Source organism: Prorops nasuta, unplaced genomic scaffold (assembly GCF_024137725.1).
Source record: "Prorops nasuta isolate Cenicafe-Biocafe unplaced genomic scaffold, Cenicafe_Pnas_1.2 PNAS00015, whole genome shotgun sequence".
In the NCBI taxonomy this organism is placed as follows: Eukaryota; Metazoa; Arthropoda; class Insecta; order Hymenoptera; family Bethylidae; genus Prorops; species Prorops nasuta.
The window spans coordinates 5,896,244-5,920,657 of record NW_027116812.1 but is presented as its reverse complement, the minus strand read 5'-3'; the positions used below and the strand labels follow the sequence as shown (position 1 = coordinate 5,920,657).

Here is a 24,414-nt window from a genome sequence, read left to right as displayed (position 1 = left end):
ATCGGATACTTACCTATAACGCGAAATAATTCCTTGGTTGTATTGATTTAGACACTTTTTTTACTAATATTAGTTAATATTTTGCACCGTCTGTAGGAAGCACTGTTGTATACAAATGAAGAAACTGCGCCTGCAACAAAAATAAATTTAATTGAAGAAACACTTAGTTGAAATTATTAATATAACATCTAGTACTTTACCAGTAAGCATGTTTAAGGTCTTATATATGGGAAGCAGACTTTGCAAACATTTTAATAAGTGTCGGTAACCATTTAAAATGATGATTTCATGTTTGGTACAGATACGACACTCTTCCGTTCTATTGCAGAAGAGACCGAGGGAAAAAAAGGGTGATAAGTTGCGGCAGGCCGACAAGCAAGTCTCATATATTTATTATGGCTTTGACCTCGTGACAGTAATTACTTGTCTGTAACGACTTAATTGTGGCGCAGGCCTAAGTGATTTGTCGGCATATGCGTAGAGCCGACGCGACAAAATAAATGAATGATCGCCATTTCGTTTATTTTTGGAGACTCGTCACGAATGTCTTTTCTTCTCCGAGCCATTGGTGCCTTTATCGCGATAAACGAGTATAGATTTTACGTTTATTATTAAGAGTTCCCGGGGAGATTTAGTCGTCGAGAAGAAGGGTGGAAAATTCGAAAAGCACGCAGTGGTGGTGGCAAAATTGGATAGGCGAGAGAAGCGAGGATTTCGCGCTGGCAACAATGACATGGCGCGCTATGAGCGACAGCAGCCGAATCGGCCAATTGTTCGATCGTTTCGCACTGTTATTTTTATAATTCACCGTTCCGTCAACCACTCTCCGGGTGCGGCCTCGTGGCGAAAGTGTTGTTTTTATTGGACGCGTTTAGAGAGAGCCGAAAAGAGAGGTGCTGGAGCAGTGGGATGAAAGGGGGTGGCGAGGACCGAGAGATAGGAGGAACGAGGAGGAAAATAGGTGATTTGAAAGGGAAAGGGAGAGACGTCGAGTGTTGTTTCATCCTTTCTGACACCGTCCTCCTTCCAACCCCTCTGAAATGGCTAGAATTGAGCCACTACGATAGGCCAGCCCAGGAGCCAGTCTGCCCAGAAAGAGCGAAAAGGACGTAGACGATGGAATGGTAGGGATTACAACGAGGGGAGAGAGAGAGAGAGAGAGGGAGAGAGAGAATGCTGGTAGTGAAGAGGGATGCACGCGCGAGTACTAAAACGGGGGTTGACAATACCACAGTCACCCAATGTTATTCCAGCACGAATCCTCCCTTCCCCCCTTCTTCTCCTCTTTTACCTTACTACCACTCTCCAACGCACCCTTCTCTCCCACTCTCTCCTTTTCTCTTCTCTTCTCTTCTCGTCTTTTCGCCTCTCTTCTCTTCCTCCTCCACAGATATCCGAGGATCCGTGAATTTCGCCGCCCGCAAAAGAAAACATCCCTGTCTTTCAGCGCAATTATTGCTTTTCCGGATTTTCTGTCCCCACGCCACGGAAAAAAGGGAGAATTATTATGATTGTCGACACACTGACAGTCCCGGCCTGTCATTCAGACGTCCAATTCATCTTTTGATGACACGTTCGATTGCCGATGCAAAAATACCGTCGAGTACACTACACTTCACTATCAACATTTTTGTCAAACCATTTTCACCAATTTTGAACAGTTTTATGAAACTAACCTCCTGGTAATATTAATTATCGTAAAGTGGATTGGATAATTTGGTAATTTAGCGACGATTGATGAATTTTCCAAGACAACACCTCATTGACATACAGTAGGGACTGTTCATTACATACGTGAACATAAGATTAGCAGATAGATGAGGGGAGACGGACAGGAGAAGTTTTGTTATTACAGATGCTGTTCGTTCAGAATCCATAGGGTTTATTTCAGGCACAAAGAAACCTCTGCCAATCCGGAAGAACGATCCCTAACCTAATATTCGTGATCGAGCCTACTCACCTAACCTTTACCTGTTCCTCCACCATCCACGGCATCCACCTCGTCCGCTAAACTTTCTCCAGTGTGTTCAGCGACTTGTGTCACGTGACTTGTCCATAAAATTAATACACCAAGTTATAACCTCACTTCCTCATAACCTTAAAATTATACACAACAGCATAGTCGTAATATATAAGTGTTTTTGATGGATTAACGATGACGAATCGTTTTGCTAAATGCTGCGATACTCTTTTTTATTTGAGCAAAGAGGCAGCTCGTAATTGTTGATAGTTTTATTAGAGGCGTGAAATACGGAAGCGCGACGGTCCATCGAGGATGATTTGCGTGCATTAAAACGATATTAACGGTCCGCTTGCGTAGAAAGGATGAATGAAGTGAGTGACGAGCTTTCTGAATGAAGAGAGTATACACTATACGCACGACAACACGACGATGAGTATTGTTTTGGTTATTTTGGCAAACCTAACACAACATTGCTTGTTGTTTAACAAAATAAATGATTTTGTCGCCTCGACCCGCGGCACGCTGCGCGACCTGCTTCCCTCTCCTCCCCTTTTTACCCCACCTTCTTTCTCTCTCTTGCTCCCAGTCCCACTTTGACTCCCGTGCTTCTCCCTCTGTGTTTTCATCTCTATCTCTCTCTTTTCTCATCGTCCTCGCGAAGCACGCGTGCCAGTTAGTTGGCTACTTAAGCACCGTACAAAAACAAATTGTTCGATTCCGTTTGTTTGCTTCCACTAAAAATCTTGGATAGATTTTAGCGCCAGTATTCAAGAAGCCAAAAACTCACCATCTATAACGATCTAAAGTCTAATAATTCAAATTTCATTTTTTCCATTAACATTGCTTTTCTTGTCCTTAAAACTATTGTAGCTGAAATATTATGCATTTGGTTCGCCTTTAAATGGATTTAAATGTCAGGTACCTCTCAAGTAAAGTATACTGGATGTTTCACTGTGACGTCTGTTTTATTACTTTTACTACTTAGCGTGATATTCTACCAAGTTTTCTAATATCTTTATAAATTAGTGAAAACGTTTTTTTTTTTAGATAAAGTGGAAATGTATCGGCTTCTTTATCGAAGTTACGCTTGATTCTTGGATTGAATTTATCGAAACAGGTTAAAGGTTGGAGTAGAACTATTAAAAATACTTTTGTGTAGTATCATGGGCTGTGCACTTGAAAAAGTATGGACAAACGAGCGAAGGAGAGATCCATTAGGTAGGATGCCATGGCTGACACGCCCTGACGCTATCAAAACACGCCTTAAAACTTATATTCCAGTGTAGTGAGATAGTAGCTGTGAGAAAGTCCCGTGCATGAGATAAAATAACAGAGTGTAGTTAACAGGCTTGGATAAAAATATTCACGCGAGCTTTTATACAACCACCATTGTGCATTCTCCCCATCTTTTCCACGTCAAATTCTTTTTTCGTCGTTTTCCACTTTATTCCTATTTTGCATCTGACCATATCCAAGCTTTCACAATCGAACAATTCTGACGGCTGAACCGGGTAACTTCATATTGAAATTAATATCAATCTTTAAAAACAAGTATAAGTATTAAAAATCAGTAGTACTAAAATATTCTTTTTGTTTGAACAGGTGTTTATCAGTGTTATCCCTCGATTAAATGCAGTTACGTTTGAGGAAAGAAGAGTGGTACACAAATTAAACACGGCATGCAGAAGCTGGTAATCGAACGTGCCAGTCGTGTCACTCGTAGCAGTCGACGAGACCAACATTTGAACGGGACTGTACCGGTGGGTTACCCCTACCTTTCCGCCATCTGCCGTCAATCTAAGAATCGGGACGCACTTTGGACTAAAAAAATTATCCTGTGAAAATTCCACATAGGAGAATACTAAAAAAAATCACAGAGCTTCTTTAACATGCGATTAAATAATTCCATATGTCAATATTGTTAGACACGTGTATTTGAGACTGAGAAAAATAGAAAACTTCGCCGTTTGATCAACCGTACTCAGAAAAGCTGCCTTAAGAGCAAAATATAGGACAATTTTTAAACAAATGTGTACAGAAGCTTTTTTATACTCAATTAAGAAATATTATTTATCAAATTCGTAGAGGGGTGCTAATTACTATTACATTTTTACTATTAAAGAGAGAGCGCAGATATTGAAACACTGATTATTCTATTGTTTGAAGTTGCCGGTGCTCGTGTTCCACAAAATTGAGATATTTTCGCGCGAGATAATTTTTTAACGAGCGTGCGGGTCGAGGCGACGCGGGACTTGGAAAATTACCATCGGCTGCCAACTTCAAGAAGCGCGTGCCTAACTAAAAAGTACAGCATAAAAAAATTGTAAAAAATTCATACAAACTCAAGGATAGTTAATTAACGATTTCTACTACTAGACCTGCTAATTTTTCCCCCACTAAATTCTTATATCTAAGGTAAATGTGAACTTTTAAGTGGGTGGATCGTGCTGATTGAAAATGCTTTTTTCTGCGAAACTTATTGTCTTTTTCCTTGTATGTATTAGCAAAAAAGCTTAAATCTGCACCAGGGAATGTATTGCAATTTTACTAAGTCTGAAAAAAACAGCGGAAGTAAATAGAAATATAGTCTTACATGCGAAATCAATCACTGAATGCGCGCACCACTATTTTCTAATAATAGAATTTTACTAAACTCGCTGCAACTTGGCTTAATATGGTTAGAAAATCAGAAAATTAGCATTTGGATAGATTTTTTCTTGCTCTTTCCAACAGTTGATTTTTATTTTGCATTTAAGACATTGTTTAAGGTCGAAAAGCTAATGTTAATATTTGCAAACCTTTTTCTCATTGTGTACCACTTTTTTTTCAAAATATGTTGTACCATTCGATAAGACACATCTTGAACTACAAAACCCACAAGTTTCTAGGAGATAAGAAATAAATAGTTGATAAACAGTAAGACAATAAAGATACAGACACGCGCGGTCAATACAATTCTGCAGGGTGCAGCGAATATCACATGCGCTGTGGAAGACCTCGCGTCTCTATCTTTACAGCCTTGCTATTTATCGACTAGTTGTTTCCCTACTTCGGAACTTGAAGATATTGTAGTTTTAGATGTGCTCTTATGAATGGTATAATTTATTTAAAAAAAAAATAGTATAGATTGAGAAAAAAGTTTGTAAATTTTAAACTAAGTTTCTCTACCTGAAACAATGTCTAAAATTTAAAATAAATTCCATCGTTGGAATGAGAAATAAAAAATCTATTAAAATGCTACTTTTATTTTTTCCTGGGTATATAGGGCTGCACTGTAGCGAGTTGAATAGAATACCATTTATTAGGAAACTGAATTTCGCATGCTGATTGGTTTCTCCTGGACACAATCATTATATTTATTCAGGCTCCTTATAACTCCCTGAACATTCAATTGACAAATTCCATATGCCTATCTTGTGGAACACGAGCTCTGGTATATTGAAACAATTGAATAATCGGCGCTTCTAGCGCTCACTTTAATTCTCTAAATTCAATAATAAATATCACTGTTCCATAAGTCTAGCAAAGAGGATTTGTTAAGCAAGTATTAAATAGCTTGTGCGAATATTTATAGATTTTTCCAGAGTGCGAGATTTTTGCGACATAGTTCTTTTTAGTTAAGAGCGTGCACTGGTTCTGGCGAACGATTACGGCGGATGGGTGGGGGCAGCCCAGCGGTACAGTCCCGTTCAAATGCTAATCATATCGGCTTGCTAGCTTTTGGCTGCCGGCTTAAACGTGGCCGGTAGCATAAAACATGCAGTCATTACCGTGAAGAACATACACCAAGTAAGAGGTGTGTTTCGCGCGCAGAAGGACCTAGGCCAACAATTAAAATGTCACCTCATGCTTGGCTTTTGTGGCTAATAACTTTTGCTACAGAACATAGGAGACCGGGCACGGAGGAGCCGGTGGAAAAGCAGTTGACGAGTTTCTTCAAGTTTCCATCGACCAACAGACACCCGATCGGTAACGCAATCATGGCAGGGATCGGTATACCGAAGTATGCCGACGACTTATTGAGGTAATTGACCTGTTAGATGCCTATAATCGATTAGTGATACACCGAGGTAATTTTGTATCTTTAGATTTGAAAGGCAGGAGCTTCCAGACAGTAAACCCAATCCGCATAAAAAATATGACTTCATCATTGTAGGCGGTGGATCAGCGGGTGCAGCGTTAGCCAATAGATTGAGCGAAGACCCTAATGCGGAAGTGCTGCTATTAGAGGCTGGAGGAAACGAGAATCTCGTTATGGATTTGCCGTTACTGGTGAACGCGTTGCAAGCATTGAAGACCATCAATTGGGATTACGAGACCGAACCGTCGGATCACTATTGCTTGGCCATGAAAGATCACAAGTGCAAGTGGCCTCGTGGAAAAGTCATGGGAGGCTCCAGCGTCCTAAATTACATGATAGCGACAAGAGGCGACCCGAGAGACTACGACAACTGGGCAAAAATGGGATGCGATGGTTGGTCCTACGAAGAGCTTCTACCTTACTTCAAAAAACTCGAATCTAACGTGGTTCCCGAATTTGAGAACGATACCAAGTTGCACGGACACGATGGACCCTTAACAATTAGCTACCCACCGTTTCGTACACCTTTGGTAGACGCTTTTGTCAAGGGTGGCCAGGCTATGGGTTATAAGAAGATTGATTATAATGGCGGTGAAGATACCATGGGATTTAACTACGTCCAAGCTACACTGAGAGAAGGCGAGAGGTGTAGTACCAACAGAGCTTTCTTGCACCCACTTAAGAAAAATAGACCAAACCTATACGTATCGAAGAATTCTTTGGTCAGTAAGGTAATTTTCTCTGGGAAGAAAGCAATTGGGGTGCAATACGAGAAACGTGGAAAAATTAGATCGGTTTATGCGAAAAATGAAGTAATACTTAGCGCAGGTTCGATAGGTTCGGCTCAAATTCTCATGCTTTCTGGCATTGGGCACAAGAAACATTTGGAAGATATCGGTATCGAGGTTTTAATGGATCTGCCTGTAGGCGATAATTTGATGGATCATATTGGTTATGGAGGGTTGATGTTTATGGTTAATGAGTCAGTTGCGATAACGCTGTACGATATGATAGATCCGTCGTATCCTTACATGAAAGATTTTTTCAATCACAAAACGGGACCGTTAACGATACCTGGTGGTATAGAGGGTTTGGGATTCATCGACGCGGACAATCTCGATAATACGGGAAAAGACGGCTATCCGAACGTCGAGCTGATGTTCATTGGAGGGGCGCCAGGAACCAATGCTGGCATACGAACTCTCTTTGGCATTACTGAAGCCACTTGGGAAAAATATTATGAAAAAATCGTTGGAAAGTACGCTTGGACCGCTTTTCCATTACTTCTCAGACCGAAAAGTCGTGGTTGGATAAGGCTCAGGGACAAGGATATAAATACTAAACCCAAAATTGTCGCTAATTATATGAACCACACCGAAGACGTTAAAGTTCTCATTAAAGGAATTAGAGCTACTATAAAACTTGCTAGAACAAAACCAATGAGGAAGTTTGAGTCGAAGCTTCTTAAACCAAACTTTCCTCACTGTAACAAATTTAAATATGATTCCGACGATTATTGGGAATGCGCCGTGAGAACAATGACCTTTAACATTTACCATTACACCGGAACGTGCAAGATGGGAGCTAAGGATGATCCTACATCCGTCGTTGATCCAGAATTAAAGGTATAACTGCCTGTTGTTCCTTTCAGTTAGAATTAATTTTATCTACGCTTGAGCATAAACTTATACTTTTTAATGTGTTTTAGGTATTAGGAGTTGAAGGACTGAGAGTCGTGGATGGTTCCGTAATGCCACAAATCGTATCCGCCCATACCAATGTCCCTATAGTTATGATTGCTGAAAAAGCAGCTGATTTAATAAAAAAGGAGTGGAGGTATAAATGATTGAATGAGTATGAGAAAAATCGATAGATAAGTTGATATGTATAGATAGAGAGAAAAAGAGGTTGTAAGAACAGAGAATATTGTTTTTAATAAAATATGTTCTTGATGTGATAGTGGGCAAATGCAAGATATATATGAATATAGGAATAGTAAATAAATACAATAGTACTGTGGTGTAATTATCATTTTATAGTGCTATTAAATGGAATTAATAAATCTTTTAGTATTAAATATTTTTTACTGCGTTTTATTATCAATTATTAAAAATATCTCAATTCAATTTTCATTCCTCATAGTTTTCTAATAATATGAAACGATTGCAGCGCCGCCTTTTGACTCTTTCTCACATTAACACGTCTACGCTTCTCTCTCCAATACTACACACGTAACAACTGTCGGCAAATTATAAATTATTACTAAATTTTACATTTATTTTTAAGGTTTATAAATCCACATTATGCAGAACATAAACAGATATTCTAAAAAACACTTTAATTTTCCAAGAGAGATATTTAATTCCATACAAACAAGAAATAAACATAAAATTATATTTAGTAAACTGTTAAGACCTGAATGCCACAATGGTTGGAATAAAGTGTTATTTAAAAGTATATCTTATTGTGTGAGTATATTTTTTAATTGAAAGATATACTTCAGAAATAATTATCTTAATAGCCTTTACATTTTTAGGTTTTTAAACACACCTATAACAATTTTTCCAGAGTAACAGAAGTATGTAGTAAAGATACCAATAAAATATTTAGTTTGTTAAAATTAGATAAGCTACGATATTTTAGTACAACTTCAGCAAAGAATAAAGAAGAGAAAGATTCTTCAGAATCATCAACTGATTCGTCAAATGAAAAGCCTAATAAGGACAATGATAATGTTAATATTTTATTTTTAAAAATGTTTGCTGTTTTCACATTTGGCTACTCATTGTATACATTTTTCAGAGTAACTCAAGAAAATGATCTGCAAGTAAGAGCAAATATACAAATAATGTTCAAATTTCTCCTACATTATATCAAAATTTTGCATTATTTTGAATTCTTTAACAATTAGGTTTTTATAGAATGATTTATAATGATTTAACAAAATTTTTTTATTAGGATGCATTAGAAGTATCCTGGTCAGAATTTGTAAACAATATGTTAATGAAAGGAGAAGTATCAGAGGTAATTATTAAACCTGGTGAAGGCAGAGCAATAGTAGTTTTAAACGATGGAGCTATTATTAAAGGAAGAAGGCCTTTACATGAGAAGTATATAATGTCTTTACCAGATACAGATCACTTAGAAGAAAAAATTAGAACTGTAGAAAACAGCTATGGAATCAGACCAGGTAATACATTTGATTTTCAATGTATGCTTACCACTTTAGTTATTGTTGCCTTTTTAAAATCTACAGATCAGCGTATACAAGTGAATTATGATAGAGACGAAGTTATGTCTGACATTACAAAATTGATCTTAATGTGTGGTGTTTTATACATAGTTTACTTATTGTATAAAAGAACTTGGATGCCATTCAATGACTTTTTTAGTCAAATGTCAGCAGCTAAATTTACATTGGTGGATCCATTACTTGGAGGTGGTAAAGGTGTTCGTTTTGATGATGTAGCTGGCTTGAAAGAAGCTAAAGTAGAAGTAATGGAATTTGTAGACTACCTTAAGCAACCAGAGCGTTATAAAACTCTTGGAGCAAAAGTACCAAAAGGTAAATGACATACATATATATTATCTTCTCAATAATATGTTAATGATTTCTAAATAAATATTTTATACAATAGGCGCTTTACTATTAGGACCACCTGGTTGTGGTAAAACACTGCTTGCTAAAGCAGTAGCAACAGAGGCAAATGTTCCATTCTTATCTATGAATGGCTCTGAATTTATAGAGATGATTGGAGGATTAGGTGCTGCTCGTGTTAGAAGTTTATTTGCAGAAGCAAGAAAACGGTTTGAAGAAAAGATATATTAAAAGTAAAAATGTATATTATTAACTATTAACATTCCCTTTTATATTGCTTTAGGTCTCCTAGTATTTTATATATAGATGAAATTGATGCCATAGGTAAAAAGAGATCTGAGTCTGATTCTCGTATGAACAGTGAATCATCGCAAACTTTGATTCAGCTTTTAGTAGAGTTGGATGGTATGAAGTCAAAAGAAGGAGTAATACTTTTAGCTTCAACAAATATGGCTGAAGTGTTAGATAAAGCTTTGCTAAGACCAGGTAGATTCGATAGACATATTTTAATTGATCTACCAACACTGGATGAAAGGAGACAGATTTTTGAGCAACACCTTAAAAAAATTGTGTTGCAACATTCTCCCAGTACTTATAGCTCTAAACTAGCATTTCTTACACCAGGCTTCACAGGTATGTTCCTTTATATTATTTTTGACATTAGTTTTTCTCTGATGATTTGCCAGAGATATATTCTATTTCATAGGAGCAGATATAGCAAACATATGTAATGAGGCAGCATTACATGCTGCAAGAGTATGTAAAAAGATGGTGGATATAGAGGATCTTAATTATGCAATTGACAGAGTGATAGGAGGAGCAGAAAAAAAACATCACGCAATGTCAGAGTCGGAAAAATCCGTGGTTGCTTTTCATGAATCTGGACATGCATTAGTGGCCTGGTTATTAGAGCACACAAAAGCTTTGATCAAAGTTACAATAGTACCAAGAACTAATTTGGCACTTGGTTTTGCCCGATATGTACCACAGGAAAAAAAACTTCTCACTAAAGATGAGCTCTTTGAAAATATGTGCGTAATGCTTGGAGGACGAGTAGCGGAGAGTTTAACGTTTAATCGAATAACTACTGGAGCACAAAATGATCTCGAGAAAGTTACAAAGCTTGCTTATGCTCAAGTACAGCAATACGGAATGAGTCCTAATGTAGGTATGATATCTTTCCATCCGGAATCCTTAGATACGGTACGTGTAGCTCTTACTAATAAAATTTAGAAAAGATAAAATTTAAAATTGACTACTACTATTATTTTTTAATTGCAGCAAACTCGCAAACCCTTCAGTAAAACTTTGCAAAGATTGATGGATGAAGAAGTTAAGAGAATGATTACAGAAGCATATAAGAAAACGGAGACATTACTTCTGAAAAATAAGGACAAGCTAGGAAAGGTAAAGAGCCGTTTCTAAGAGAAAATTAAAAATATGCTTTTTTCTTGTTAAAAATATTGATTAATTAATTTGCAGCTTGCCGAGGCCCTCTTAAGACAAGAAACTTTAAGTTACAAGGACGTGGAGAATTTAATAGGCCCTCCTCCTTTTGGAAATAAGGATTTTATTGATCCTGCTACACTGGAAGCCCCTATCGAAGATACATCAAAGCACTCGTCGACGGGCTCACCAGAACCGAATCCTAGTCCTCAGTAAATATTTGTATAAGTAATGTTAATCGTTAAATTTAACTTATTTGAGTTTTACTTGAAATAGAATTGCTTGTAAATATTATCCCTTAGGATGCGAAATATTTCGCATATTGGATCACTTAACACTATGCATATTTATGCCTGTAAAACAAATTGTTTATGAAAAATTAAATAAAAGTTTATACTAGGAAGAGCTTTGTATTTATTAAACAAATATAAGATTTAAAAGAAATACATAACCATTACATTGTAATAAAATAAAATAAACATTTTATGTAACATCTTTCGTTTAATCTACAATTTATTGAATTTATATGCTAAGCTTTTCAATGAAGTATATTTAATTTAAAAATATAAAACAATAGTAGATGCTGTAACACTTATTTATCTACTGTATAAATTTATCCCATAAATATTGGTAGAAATAAAAATTTGTTATTTTTTCTTCTGGCAATTATCTTGAGATAAACACATAATTATACTATAAAACAAAAACCCCTTTGAGCTGTCATAAATTAACTGGTATTTATTAGTCTCCCTTAGGGTCGATTGTTCCATCTATTGATAAAATTTATCTGCTTGGCAATAATTACAAACTGTAGTAAATTCTACTCAATTTTAAGCTTTACCAAAGAGATAAATCTATCCAGACATTTGCCAATAGGTGGAACAACCGGCCCTTAATCAGGTGGTTTCGTTATCATTTTTCATTAAACTAACAAAAACATCAACCAGTCTTAATAACCTAACCGTTGTATTAATCAATTAGATATAAAACGTGGAATACACACAATAAAGTATAGACTAATTTAAAGACACTTATTTTATATAAATGAGAGTCATGTAAAAATTGGAACAAAAAGTTATATGTCCAGCTCCAATAATTTTCATAATGGAAAAAATCGTAATAGTATATATTTAGTAGAAATATATACTCATACTAGAAATTACAGATGCTAATTATACAAAATTGCATGCACATGTAATTATGTGCTAGGAACAATTAATAATAGCGGCTCGAAGTTTTTAACTAATAAAAATGTAGTTAATTTTTGCTGCACAAACGTAGTTGAGCATTTCTTCGAGTTCTTATCACATTTTCAGGGAATGATTACTATTCATTAATGAACAATTAAGTCTTTAAGAAGACCATTAATATGTTTCTCCATATGGGAGCCTATCCAGTACACTTTTCCGCAATGTTCGCAAATATAAAAATACGGTATATGAGAAAAAATATCTTGCGGAATTTGGTCAACCTGTACTCGCATTTTATATCTAGTTACACAGTTTCTCATATCAATGGTATTTCTACTGAGTTTCCACGTACGATCCCATATTTTAGGAGAGGGATATGCAGTTTTGTAAAACTGACTGCTATGGCCCTCCATATTAACATCGCGTTCTAAATTACGTGGACTTGACTTTAGCTGATATCTGTTTCCTCTTGTAATCTGCCAGAAACTGTAAACATATCCATAATTATCATTCAATCTATTATAATTGCAATCTTTTATACTAACCGCTGTGCTATTCCTTTCATTGAATGATTCGTAACTTCAACAAATTCATCATAATTACAGTTAATGCAACGACTGAAAATATTTTTTTCCGTAATTAAAATGTTAAAATGCTGCAACACTTCTCTTAACTGCACATCCGGTACTTCAGATGTAACGTTGTAACAATTCTGGTATTTTATTAGCGGATGCTAGAATTTAAAGAAAATGTTAACTTTTGTAAAGCTGCTTTTTGATTAAATTGAAACATAATAGATGCAAAAGATTACTGTTTGGTATCCTTTATTATGTGTTAAAAAAACCCTGTTCTCTCGTTTTGCAAGGTTAATGGATTCATTAACACCTTGATCAATAACAACCTGAATAATATCACACCCGCACATTCGAAGTTTAATCGCCAATCCATCCAGCATTGAATCACATACAGCACGCCATTTATGTGCAGGGATAGAACTATTAGGCTTTGGCGATTGTTCTGCACATTCTGTGCTTACATTCCAAATTTGTTGATTCTCTTTAGGATTTTGATGAAATGGATATCTTTTGGGAGATCTTGGTACATAAGGCTGTTTCTTTTTCGGTTCTTGTGAAGTGCACTCAACCTTTGGCTAAAATTAAAAATACAAAAATATTCGTTTTTTTAATTAAAAAAATGTAAATAATAAAAATTGGTTAAATTTCATATTATTACCTGTTTTTGCGTATTTGATTTTGAATTTCTCATAGGAGATTTTGGTGGTTTGTTAGTCTCCATTGTAATATCATAGAACGGTATATCCATTTGTAAACAATGTGTTTTCAATACATCATAAACTTCTAATAAACAATATGCGTCCAAAGCTAAATAGCACAAACAATAAATTGGAAATTCAACTAAGAAGTAAATACTTTTAAACACCTCGAAAATTTCCCTTACCAGCATATATTATTTGACTCTCTCTTAGTGGCCTTCTTTCCCAATTTGAAAATTGGTCGGATTTATTAAGTCGATTTCCTAAGGAAAGCTCTACTAATTTGCTTAAACTTTCATTTGTGAAATTTGGATCACCTTTATAAGGGAAAATAAACTGGTATTCACTAGTCAGCTTTCTCCATATGTGTAATAAGTCTAAGTAACCACGGCCATGTTTTTTCATTTTATTGAGGGCTGGAATGCTCTCACATATCATAGTTATGTCATGTGACACACCAAATCCTGTATTAGATTAAGTTGGATTCATTCATTATCATTTAAAAATATAATTCAACCTCCTGTTAAAATACTAACACATAATTACCTAGTTTTATAATATCTTGATTTTCAAACAAGCGTATACCAAGTTCTGTCCACAAAACTTGATATTCGTTTCCAAGGGATGTAACATCCAAAATAAAAACATTTGAAAAAGTAGCCAATTGTATTAATGCTAATTCGGTTTGTTTGGTACCTATAAATATTATTAAATTAACATTATTTTATTCATGCCTAACATAGGATTGTCAAATGTGCATTACCAAAACTAGGCTTCCATTCAGCATCAATTCCAATAATTGTTGCTTCATTTAAAGCATGTTCTAAGAAATCTTCAAATGTTTCTTTTGTATCCACAAGATTAATATTTTCTCGTGGAAGTCTTAAAGTATGATACGTTAAATTAGTTGAATCTATTTCAACACTAGCATCTTCTTCACTAGTAGATGCACCATCATCTGTAATGTTTGTAGTAAACGTAACTGTTAAATATAACATTTTAAAATTGATAATTTACAAATATTTACTCTGTGATTGTTCAGCTAAATGAGACACTGCCCATGGCCATTTATTTTTAGGAATATTAAAAGCCCTTGCCCAGTATAAGCTTTCTTGTGTCTCATTAGCTTGTGTGAGGAGATAAAGCAGATCCACCTTTAATTTAGGATCATCTCCAACAGCTTCTTTCACCATCTCTTTCCAGCTATCTGTGCCTAAAATATATGATTTCAATAAAACAAAATTAATCATTTACAATTTTTGTATTTTCATAGAAATTTAATTATATCATTACTTAATGTTCCATCCACATAACGTTTATAAATCATGAACTGCAATGCTCCTTCATTTCTTTTTTGGTTCAAGTTTGGGCAAACATTTTGTGGTAACTTGTATAATTTTACTAAACGAGCTATTAGTTTTGTTAATGGCCTTACTTGGCTAGTTGACATCTTCACATCTGGTACATTGTATTCACTGTAATTACAAATAACATTTCAAAATAGACTTGTACAAATGTAGAACAGATATGCACTTACCTTATATAACTTTCTAACGTATTGTGCAAACTCCTCCCTGGTGCTATTAAATTATCCAGGAATTCAACTAATAATCTTTGTGATTCTGGGGAATCTTTTAAAAATTCCTCAACTACTATGATTTTATTTTGTAAAATCAGAGGTAGCAGTAAAATTTTAGGGTCTGCATAAGAATCTTGTAATTTTACCATTACTGCATATTGAGCAGCTTCTTTATATTCCTTTTTTTGTATCATTTCCTGCAAAATGGTAAAATTTAATAATGACCAAAGTAAATAAAAATTGTGGTCATTATTATTTATATATTATTAATAAAGAATTGTCCATATACATACCTGCAAAATTATTTTTAGTGTATCTTTATGTTCAGAAAATTCATAAATATCAGAAACTAATTTTACTAGTTTCATATTTTTCTGCTTATTTATGATACGAGCAGCAGCAATTTTTAAATCTGGAACTAAATACTCTTTGTATAAGTCTCGCTTGTCATCAATCCATTTAGAAAATTCTTCCAAAACTAAAAATTTAATATTGCACATTATGTGTATCCATTTTTAATAAATTAGATATTTATGGTTATTTTAAATTTTTTTACAAATTATGAAGAGTAACCTGTTAATGTTAAGGATGATCTATTTTTAACATGATTAAAGTCCGATGTGTTTGATATAATTCGTAAAACACTTAAATATGGATTTGGAGCTGTATCATAATAATCGGTTAATGTTTTTGTAATGCCATTACATTTTTTCCCTATTAAATATTATAGATTATTTTATGAAATTTAAATAATTCACTTATAAATATATATAAATATAGGGTTTTTTTTTGCAGGTAGCATACAGGAATCTCAATCACTACATCATAGACCATTATCAATTTAATTAAATCTTAAATCATTATTTTTCTAATGCTTTATAAGTTTAATAATGATCACTGTGACCATTAGAAACCTCATTTTTTCTAACTAATCTTCTGTATGCTACCATCATAGAAAAACTATATACGCACATAATCCCCAAATATGATGCAGTGTATTAAGCCAGGTTTTTGTAGCTTCATCTATTGTTGTGAAAAATAGTAAATCTATATCGTTAACTAGTGGAGGAGCACACTGGTTATACTGATTACCGCCTTCCCTCAAAATTTCTGCTTCCATTTGTGCCATGTCCTCCTATTTAAAAAGTAAACATTAATTATTAAGATTACTAATACAATTTTTAATAAACAAGACTATAAAAATTATAGGAAAATATTGTATACAATAGCTATTCCTATTATCTAAATTTATAAAAATATAAACAAGTTTTAATATATCAATTGTGCGCAAGTAAAAATAAAGACTATTATTTTTAAACCTGTAAACGTTGAATTATTTTAAGAATTTTAATCAAAAGTACAAATAAATGTATCTTTTTGTAAACTGAAAATTATAAGGAAGAATCTCGTAAGCACTGCGATTACAATTTTTGATATATTTGTATGGAAAAGTAAGCTGACAAGAACTTGAGCTTAAACGCAAGGGAACGGGAACACCCTTTGTATTACTTTGCAATACCCGGAACTGCCCGGAACGACCGAAACACCCTGATACCCTGATGTGATGTGCCCTAATGAGTTATGTCTCTGATTGACCGTTTGGAATTGGAATTTGAAATTGGACTTGTTAAAAAGGGCTTTTGAAGTTGAACAGGGGCGAATAGGGTCGGCGACACCAGAGGTCTGTTCTTTTTCGCTGTTTGCTGCACTAGTGCAATAAGTTAGAGTGGGAAAACATACAATGTTTGTCTTATTTCAACTAATTGCATTAGTTCGATAGTGCAGCGAAAAGAAACAAACGGCAGGCGACACTGGGCGACACCCGCGACACTTTACCAGTTTACCACCCAGTGTTGGAAACTTCATTTCGTTAGATTGGCTATACGTGTATCTGAATCTGAGCCACACTTCAATTCAATTTCCCACTGCACCGTGAGAAATTAATTCGTCGACCTTTCAGTTAATTTCATTCCGTACATTCTCTACGAAATTCAAAGACAGTGATCAATTTTCCACTAAAAATACTCGTAAAAAGCTTCGACTGAGCTCAGTAAATTTCGTTACACGTCGGGTGTAAGCGGGAACTACATATAAATAGTATAAAAGCAGACATTTCTAGCAGAACATCATTTATTATAACATGCAGATGTTTTAAAATACTTATTAACTACATTTTTTACCGTCAATTAATTGCAAAACAGCCAATATAATGACGATATTCACTTGCGAAATAATTATTTTTAAACGACACCACAGGACACGGATTTTTAAATGTCACTACACGGCGTGGAATTTTTAAACGCGCATTCACAGCATTCACTTTAGAATAAGGTCGTCTAATGTAAAAAAATTATTATTTTATTAAACTGTAATGAGTTAATTTTATAGTTTATTTAACTTTAAAATAAAATGATGAAACTTATGGGCCAAGTGAGGCCTTGAGGCTTCTGCTTTTAATCGTGCAAGCACTAAACACACGCACACGCGTGCGCTGTATGCTGACAATTTTTACGAGTTTTCTAATTATTACACGACTTCTTATACATACAAATAAAAGCTTTTAGCCTATACTCTATAGCTAATAATCTATTAACACTTTTTACATTTCTATTTTCATTAATGAGAAATATAGTAAATACATCTCATCAAACAGCGTGTCAATAGGAAACCTTTTCAGAATCCAACAAGAAGGAAAAATAAAAAAATATACAATAGCATAAATCTAGGGGTAATTAATCAGTGTAATGAAGCTGAGTGAAGCCTAAATAAGAAGAAAAATAACTTTTTTTACTTGTCTTTTTTTTATATTATTAATTCCTCCCGACCTATGATAATTTATCTACAGATAATAAAGTTGAAACATGTAGGCTTGTTTACCAACATTTACTCCCCTTTGGCTTCTCCACTCCGCTTGCCCCCTTGTACTTGTGCACTTTTCTCACAAAAGTGACCTGACTGACTGATCCTCTCCTAATAGGGCTCAGTCAATAAAAAGTTTCTTCCTAAATTTTCCTACGGTCTGTAGTAGGTGTAGTAAATGGTAGTAAATAAGTATGTGGGAGCCTGAAAGCCTAATTCCAAATCACCGTGTCTCTGTTTTTTTTTGAAAGAGATGGAAGCTTCAAAAGAAGATGCACCTTCGAAAAATTTCGAAGAAATTATACACATCTCAGGCGATGAATGTCGTATTTGTTTAAAAAGGTGTACTGAAGGATGTCATTTATTTCCCAGTGGCAAAGAATTAATCGAAAAGTTAATAGCATTCGCTACTGTACAGGTTAGGAACACATCATAAATAATTAAAAACAAAATTTTTGCGTCTAATTACTTATTTGTTATTGCATATCCATTACTATGATGAACAAAGAATATTATCGTTTTATGTTGAAAATTTTATAAAACATTTTAAGAATAGTAAACCCGAATTTGAATAATAATTTCTATGTATTAGTATTTTAATTATAAGTGATTATTTGTTTATATGTTACCTATTTAAAGTACATTATTAACTAATTATAATTGACAAATAATGAATATTATACTTACAAAGTATTTTTGTTATAAATAGGTTGAAGAAGGCGATGGACTTCCATCTGTTATTTGTATATCTTGTCAAAAACTCCTTCATGTGTCATATAATTTTCAATGTCAAATTCAAAGAACAGACACAAAATTAAGAAAAATGTTAGAACTAAAGTCAACGGAGCATCATATGAAGCATGTGTCCTTGGTGGATTCCATTATAGCTAATGTAATATCTGATGTAAATTCAGTATCAAATAATGAGGATAATTATTTAATGCAAAGCTCTACTGAAGCATTTAATATAAATACCAATGCTGATCATTTAAGAATACAAGATGTTGTAATGGAAGATAATAGGTGCTCAAACTTAGGAATAGAAAAATATGATCTAAATAATCAGATGAATGAAACAAATAAAATCTCTGTGGATGATAATATTTTGTGGGATAAACTGAAGAGCAGTAGTAATATAGAGAAAGTAAATAAAGATTCAAGTACTTCAATGAATCATATAATAATTGATACTAATAACAAAAATGATATCAAAAAGGAATTATCTTTAGAAGAAAATACAGCAGGGCTAGATGAATGTAATCGTGAAAATTATAAAAATCAAGAAAACATCATACTTGGTTGCAAAAATGAAATAATTTTGAATGGAATAAATAATAATTCCCATCTGAGTGAGGAAACAAATGATAATTGTGGAGATAAACCAGAAAACAATACAAGTGACGAAGAAGAAAAACCTTTAATATCAAGAACATTGAGACAGAAATGTTCACACTGTATTAAATCATTTCGAACTAAGGTAGCTTTAGAACGACATATGAAAATACACAAAAATAAAACAAAACTACGTTATGTCTGCTACATTTGTGATAAACAGTTTTCTAATATTGCTAAATTAAAGGAGCATATTTTTAATAGCCATGACACAAGCAAAAATGATGACACAGTTAAAGATAATGAAGAATATAAGTCTTTGAATAAACATAGTCAAAAAGTTTTGAGAGAAGAAGATGATACTGTAAGAGATAAAAAGCAGTATAAATTTTCCTGTAAGGTTTGTGCTAAACAGTTTACATATCAGAAATCATTTTTAACTCACGCTAAAAATCATCCAGAATATCAACTTGAACATTTAAAAGATGATTCTTCTAGCTCAGTAAAAGCTCTATCAGAAACCAAAGATAGCTTACGCAGTAATTTACAAAATAACTCTAATACTAGAAATTTTGATTCTGAGGAAGAGGATGAAGATGATAGTGATTTACCTATGGAAAGCCTTCAATGTACAGAATGTGGGAAATTATTTGCAACTAAAAGAAATCTTAAAAGACACATTTGGACGCACAGTGGATTAAAATTTAATTGCTCAACTTGTGGTAAAGGATTTTCAAGAATAGATAAATTAAAGGATCATGAACAATCAAAGCATAAAGAAGAATTGTTTGCTTGTTCTGATGATCAAGATGATGATGACCCTGATAATGAGAATAACATTAATGAGAATGCAGATACTAGAAAAAGGGTAAGTAATAAAATAACTTAAACATTAATTGTTTATTAAATATTCATAAGTATACTTTTATTCATTAGGAAAAACAGAATAGACCGCACAAGTGCAGCTTATGCCCGAAAGCTTTTGCACAGGCTCAATCATTGGCCAATCACATGGAGAGACATAAACGCGTTAAGGATACTCAAAAACGATTTTTGTGCGAGGTCTGTAGCAAATGTTTTGCTCAAAGTGGTTCTCTTGTTGCTCATATGCGTACACATACAGGCGTTAAACCTTATGTATGCAATGTTTGTAGTAGAGCATTTACGAAAAGCACTTATTTACAACTGCATCTACGAACGCATAGTGGGGAAAAACCGTATATATGCCAATACTGTAGTAGAGCATTTGCACGTGCTAATACTTTAGCTAGACATATAACAATGCACACAGGGGAAGCAAAATATCATTGTCAAATATGTACAAAGTCTTTCCGCCGTTTAACTTCTTTAAATGAGCACACATATACTCATACCGGACAACGACCGTATGCATGTAAAATCTGTACAAAACGGTACAATAATGCGGGATCGCTATACGCTCATACAAAAAAGTGTAAGACTCAACAATTATCAAATTCAACAGCATTTACAGTATCCGTAGAGAATACTAATCAACAAAATAATGGTTCTATGCCTCAGGTATTAATTTATTCCCAAAGAAAATTAATAGAAGATACCACTGTTGGGCAAGTAACTCCAACTCCACAATATATGATAGCCAATGTACATAGTCAAAAGCCATTGTCCACGAATGTAATTCAACCTTTTTCAGTAGAAGATCCAAATTTATATAATGTTAATTCGAAGCAATTTAAAAATCCTTATTATGCAATATATCCGAATATGTAACACTTTCGTTAAATATTCGAGACAAAAGTTCTGCAGTTGCTTTTCTGAAGAATTTAAAAAATATCAGGTGTGACCAATATAAATTACGAATTACTTTTCAGTATATGCAGCTTATAGTGAGCTAAGAATATTCTAAGAAACTTTCAATCAATAATAATCGATACATTTCCAAGCTATGGCAATATTATATAATTCTTTTATGATAACAATTGAGCACGTTGAATATCACGGCATCTCTCGACAAACGAAGCATTCAAGATTATTAAAAAAAACAGTAAATTTCAGTGTTCTCTGAATTTTTTAAATACTGCTAATAATATTATATTAGCATTCAAAATTTTATAATAATAATGTTTGGTGGGTGATTGCAAATTTATATTTATGATCAAATCATATAAATAAAGATGGTATTCAACGTGCATTAACAACATTATGTAATTTTATAAAATTTGTAATGTAAATACCTTTTTCATCATTGACACATGCAATATTAGATCTGTTTTTTTTTTGCTTAGATTTTTCTGTTACCTCATTAATCTTCAAACAAATATAGAGAGAAAGTGCAGGAAGTGTAGACAAGTCGAGGCAACAAAACCAGATCTATTTTTAAGGAATACAAAATATTAATGTTAGCTCATATACAAAATGAAAGAAATTACTATTTTAATTTTAGTTGTATTTTGCTATTGATTAATATTTTTAGCCTTTTTTTTATATGTATTTAGCTCTATTAATCTTATGGACTTTAAATATTGACTCTTTACTCCAAATCAAAATTGTATAGCTTTCTGAAATCTTATTTTAATGATATTAGATGTGTAACAATTAATTACAGAAGAAATCTAATTGAATTGAAAAAGCCATTTTGTCAACAAAAAAAAAGAGAGATCAAATTGAAAGGTATATTGTAAATAATGTAAAAAGCTCTTATTAAGTTTCCAAAGGGAGACTGTAAGATTGTTCATGAAAATAATCATGTCAAAATTAGTATAGTCTTATTTTATAATAAATTTTTTCAGAAAAGAAAAATCATTTTTCGTATTTATTAGTAAAAACCTTATGGATTTTTTGTATTCATATAGCTGTTACAAAAATATGAAGCGTTGTTTTTATTGGTTGGAGAAAAGGTAGGCATGATGATGACAATTAATAAAGGTCCAGTCTTTACAGGTCTCAATTAAGTTAATTATGCTATGATAAATGTCACGCGGAAGGTATATAGAATATTGGGTATGCTATATTCTACGTTACGTGTAATAAAGCATGATTAACTTAATTGAGAACTGTAAAATCAGGCCTAAGGGTTAACACCACCAAACTTGAATCAAAGTGTAATCCGGGCTCCGGCAAAGTCCAACAAAATTTCTGGTCAAAGCTAACCAATGAAATGTGATAGAAACTATATTTACTATTTTAAGATTTAATTTTAACCGGAGAGTTTAAAAAGGTAGTTAAAGGTTAAAAATCCGAGAGAAAACGCATAAAAAACGTCACATGAATTATACTAATGTATGCTTGTTTGTATAGTTCATGAACATGCATGTAGAATCATGTCATCTACGGGTATTAAAGCTCCTATTTTTCATTATGATTCGAGTGATTTAAATTTTAATATAAACAGTAGCGAAATTAAGAAATCTAAGTTAGATTTATTACTGAAGCAGAGATGGAAAGAAGCAGAAAAATGTGGATTTCTTAGATATCGTTTAAATATTACAAATCAACGCTTTTTGGGACAGTATAAATTTTTACTACAGGTATATCATGTCAGTATTCATATTTTTTGCAAAACATTAATTTTATTTATAATTTTACAGCTAAATGTAAATCGTGCTATCAATAGAAGAATTCCTCAAAATATATTATCAATGGATCAGCCATTTGACTCAGATCAATTTAATTTCACCAAAATTCCTGATAGAGAAATACTTTTTGATTTAGGTAATGGTGATGGAAATGATATAATTGCAGTAAATATAAGCCCTATTGAATGGGGTCATTCATTAATTTTGATAGATCGTTTGAAGGGTTTTCCACAAAAAGCAACAAAATCTAGCTTAGAAAAATCAGTTTTATTATTACTCTTGAGTGGTTCACCGTAAATATACATTTATCTAAATTAGTTTGAATTATATTAAAAATATGAGATTTGATGTAATCAATGCTTTTTTCAGATACTTGAGAATTATTTTCAATAGCCTTTGCGCTTATGCTTCTGTCAATCATTTGCACTGGCACTTGTACTATTTACAACATGAAATGCTTTTGGAATATGCTGTACGTAATAAGTCTGTAGAAAAAAAATGAGGTCAATAATTATAAATTATTAATATTTGTTCTTCTTTTTTATTGTAGACAATTACAAAACTCATTGGGCCTTTATACATTTTGGTAGACTATCCAAGCAAAGGATTTTGTTTGAAATATTCATCATTTAAAAATATAGAAAATTTTGTATCTTGGACACATTTAATTATTAATTTTCTTCAAGAGCAAAAAATAGCACATAATGTTTATATTACAAGAGCTAAAGAAAGCTCTGGCCAGACAGAATACAATGATATTCGTTTATATATATGGGCAAGAAAGTCTGCCTTAGGTATCAAAAATACAGAGTCGTTTATTCCTGCAGTGTCTGAATTGTTTGGCCATATTCTTGTTCGAAGTATGCAATTGATACATTATGCATAATATTAAATCCATACTTACTTTTAAATGTATTTATTATTTATAATTTTAATTTATTTATGTAGGTGAAGATATCTATGACAATTTGACAGAGGAAGAAGTTATTCAAACTTTAGATAATGTAACTTCTGACATTTTTTATTCTATAAAAGCAGAACTTGAGAAATTAATACAAAAAGAGATGACAATTAAAAATTGTGAAGATTCTTCCTAAATTTATATGTAATTTGTATTTTATTTAAAATTAAATTTTTAAAAAAAGTTTTATTTAATTGTAAATAAATGTACAAGATTATATATTTTTTTACGTATTCACATGTATTCTAGAGTTTTATCTTCAGTTACCATCACAGACAACAGTTTCAGTATTTTTACAGCCAAACCTCAATCACGTTTCATACTTATTTACACTGCATGAGTTTTATATTATTTCTGTTGGGTTTGGGAAAGATTATTCTCATTTGTCCAATAAATGTACATCAAGGGATCGGGAACCCGGGAGCATATACATAGACATCATTAAAACTGGCATTTACATTTCACTTCCACCGTACGGTTTTGACTGTTACCATAGGAACTACAGAAATTGCTATTCCCCTCAGGCTCTGTCCCATCACTCCTAACTCCCATTTGCCAGTATTTAGTTCATAATATCA

General features: G+C 33.3%; 5 protein-coding genes across 10 annotated transcripts; 4 read left to right on the top strand and 1 right to left on the bottom strand.

Annotated features, from left to right (window-relative positions):
- Positions 1 to 3,673: 3,673 nt before the first annotated feature.
- LOC136778881 (glucose dehydrogenase [FAD, quinone]-like) lies at positions 3,674 to 8,113 on the top strand. 3 transcript variants are annotated; one of them, XM_066736038.1, is made up of 5 exons: positions 3,674 to 3,723; positions 5,681 to 5,759; positions 5,846 to 5,987; positions 6,052 to 7,669; positions 7,753 to 8,113. In XM_066736038.1, the coding sequence occupies exons 3-5, from the start codon at positions 5,944 to 5,946 to the stop codon at positions 7,888 to 7,890; spliced, it is 1,800 nt and encodes a 599-aa protein (XP_066592135.1). In that variant the 5' UTR covers positions 3,674 to 3,723; positions 5,681 to 5,759; positions 5,846 to 5,943; the 3' UTR covers positions 7,891 to 8,113. The 3 variants fall into 3 exon arrangements, with proteins under 3 accessions (XP_066592135.1, XP_066592134.1, XP_066592133.1); XM_066736037.1 differs by lacking the exon at positions 5,681 to 5,759 and having other exon boundaries at positions 3,706 to 3,723; XM_066736036.1 differs by lacking the exon at positions 3,674 to 3,723 and having other exon boundaries at positions 5,721 to 5,987.
- Positions 8,114 to 8,261: 148 nt separating this feature from the next.
- On the top strand, positions 8,262 to 11,495 carry Spg7 (Paraplegin). Of its 2 annotated transcripts, none has more exons than XM_066736034.1 (9): positions 8,262 to 8,512; positions 8,581 to 8,871; positions 9,003 to 9,234; positions 9,301 to 9,609; positions 9,683 to 9,851; positions 9,926 to 10,275; positions 10,349 to 10,845; positions 10,924 to 11,049; positions 11,125 to 11,495. In XM_066736034.1, exons 1-9 carry the CDS (start codon positions 8,348 to 8,350, stop codon positions 11,302 to 11,304), a joined length of 2,319 nt encoding a protein of 772 aa, XP_066592131.1. In that variant the 5' UTR covers positions 8,262 to 8,347; the 3' UTR covers positions 11,305 to 11,495. The 2 variants fall into 2 exon arrangements, with proteins under 2 accessions (XP_066592131.1, XP_066592132.1); XM_066736035.1 differs by having other exon boundaries at positions 8,374 to 8,512; positions 8,566 to 8,871; positions 11,125 to 11,493.
- A 35-nt stretch (positions 11,496 to 11,530) lies between these two features.
- Nbr (exonuclease mut-7 homolog) lies at positions 11,531 to 16,895 on the bottom strand. Its single transcript, XM_066736067.1, has 14 exons — positions 16,450 to 16,895; positions 16,103 to 16,265; positions 15,704 to 15,844; positions 15,424 to 15,608; positions 15,089 to 15,327; positions 14,845 to 15,026; positions 14,579 to 14,764; positions 14,315 to 14,509; positions 14,098 to 14,247; positions 13,737 to 14,015; positions 13,512 to 13,660; positions 13,090 to 13,428; positions 12,824 to 13,011; positions 11,531 to 12,764 (listed from the first exon to the last, which is right to left on the bottom strand). The coding sequence occupies exons 2-14, from the start codon at positions 16,257 to 16,259 to the stop codon at positions 12,422 to 12,424; spliced, it is 2,733 nt and encodes a 910-aa protein (XP_066592164.1). The 5' UTR covers positions 16,260 to 16,265; positions 16,450 to 16,895; the 3' UTR covers positions 11,531 to 12,421.
- A 1,170-nt stretch (positions 16,896 to 18,065) lies between these two features.
- Positions 18,066 to 22,093, top strand: LOC136778879 (zinc finger protein 846-like). 2 transcript variants are annotated; one of them, XM_066736033.1, is made up of 4 exons: positions 18,066 to 18,407; positions 18,699 to 20,189; positions 20,258 to 20,774; positions 20,861 to 22,093. In XM_066736033.1, the coding sequence occupies exons 1-4, from the start codon at positions 18,243 to 18,245 to the stop codon at positions 20,950 to 20,952; spliced, it is 2,265 nt and encodes a 754-aa protein (XP_066592130.1). In that variant the 5' UTR covers positions 18,066 to 18,242; the 3' UTR covers positions 20,953 to 22,093. The 2 variants fall into 2 exon arrangements, with proteins under 2 accessions (XP_066592130.1, XP_066592129.1); XM_066736032.1 differs by having other exon boundaries at positions 20,258 to 22,093.
- Positions 22,094 to 22,122: 29 nt separating this feature from the next.
- LOC136778891 (GDP-D-glucose phosphorylase 1) lies at positions 22,123 to 24,055 on the top strand. 2 transcript variants are annotated; one of them, XM_066736056.1, is made up of 6 exons: positions 22,123 to 22,517; positions 22,598 to 22,827; positions 22,888 to 23,168; positions 23,245 to 23,347; positions 23,426 to 23,735; positions 23,824 to 24,055. In XM_066736056.1, exons 2-6 carry the CDS (start codon positions 22,621 to 22,623, stop codon positions 23,970 to 23,972), a joined length of 1,050 nt encoding a protein of 349 aa, XP_066592153.1. In that variant the 5' UTR covers positions 22,123 to 22,517; positions 22,598 to 22,620; the 3' UTR covers positions 23,973 to 24,055. The 2 variants fall into 2 exon arrangements, with proteins under 2 accessions (XP_066592153.1, XP_066592152.1); XM_066736055.1 differs by having other exon boundaries at positions 22,123 to 22,827.
- Positions 24,056 to 24,414: the final 359 nt, after the last annotated feature.

What these genes read in the sequence shown, in the direction of transcription:
- LOC136778881 (XM_066736036.1), top strand. Translation starts at nt 5,800, where the DNA reads ATGTCACCTCATGCTTGGCTTTTGTGGCTAATAACTTTTGCTACAGAA. An exon ending in TATGCCGACGACTTATTGAG is followed by an intron (nt 5,988 to 6,051) that starts GTAATTGACCTG and finishes TTGTATCTTTAG; the next exon opens with ATTTGAAAGGCAGGAGCTTC. An exon ending in TCGTTGATCCAGAATTAAAG is followed by an intron (nt 7,670 to 7,752) that starts GTATAACTGCCT and finishes AATGTGTTTTAG; the next exon opens with GTATTAGGAGTTGAAGGACT.
- Nbr (XM_066736067.1), bottom strand. Translation starts at nt 16,259, where the DNA reads ATGGCACAAATGGAAGCAGAAATTTTGAGGGAAGGCGGTAATCAGTAT. An exon ending in TTATGTGGATGGAACATTAA is followed by an intron (nt 14,765 to 14,844) that starts GTAATGATATAA and finishes CATATATTTTAG; the next exon opens with GCACAGATAGCTGGAAAGAG. An exon ending in TCAAGATATTATAAAACTAG is followed by an intron (nt 14,016 to 14,097) that starts GTAATTATGTGT and finishes AATCTAATACAG; the next exon opens with GATTTGGTGTGTCACATGAC.
- Spg7 (XM_066736034.1), top strand. Translation starts at nt 8,348, where the DNA reads ATGCAGAACATAAACAGATATTCTAAAAAACACTTTAATTTTCCAAGA. An exon ending in TCTTACACCAGGCTTCACAG is followed by an intron (nt 10,276 to 10,348) that starts GTATGTTCCTTT and finishes TCTATTTCATAG; the next exon opens with GAGCAGATATAGCAAACATA. An exon ending in ATAAGGACAAGCTAGGAAAG is followed by an intron (nt 11,050 to 11,124) that starts GTAAAGAGCCGT and finishes ATTAATTTGCAG; the next exon opens with CTTGCCGAGGCCCTCTTAAG.
- LOC136778891 (XM_066736055.1), top strand. Translation starts at nt 22,582, where the DNA reads ATGCTTGTTTGTATAGTTCATGAACATGCATGTAGAATCATGTCATCT. An exon ending in AGTATAAATTTTTACTACAG is followed by an intron (nt 22,828 to 22,887) that starts GTATATCATGTC and finishes ATAATTTTACAG; the next exon opens with CTAAATGTAAATCGTGCTAT. An exon ending in AAATGCTTTTGGAATATGCT is followed by an intron (nt 23,348 to 23,425) that starts GTACGTAATAAG and finishes TTTTTATTGTAG; the next exon opens with ACAATTACAAAACTCATTGG.
- LOC136778879 (XM_066736032.1), top strand. Translation starts at nt 18,243, where the DNA reads ATGGAAGCTTCAAAAGAAGATGCACCTTCGAAAAATTTCGAAGAAATT. An exon ending in TAGCATTCGCTACTGTACAG is followed by an intron (nt 18,408 to 18,698) that starts GTTAGGAACACA and finishes TGTTATAAATAG; the next exon opens with GTTGAAGAAGGCGATGGACT. An exon ending in ATGCAGATACTAGAAAAAGG is followed by an intron (nt 20,190 to 20,257) that starts GTAAGTAATAAA and finishes TTTATTCATTAG; the next exon opens with GAAAAACAGAATAGACCGCA.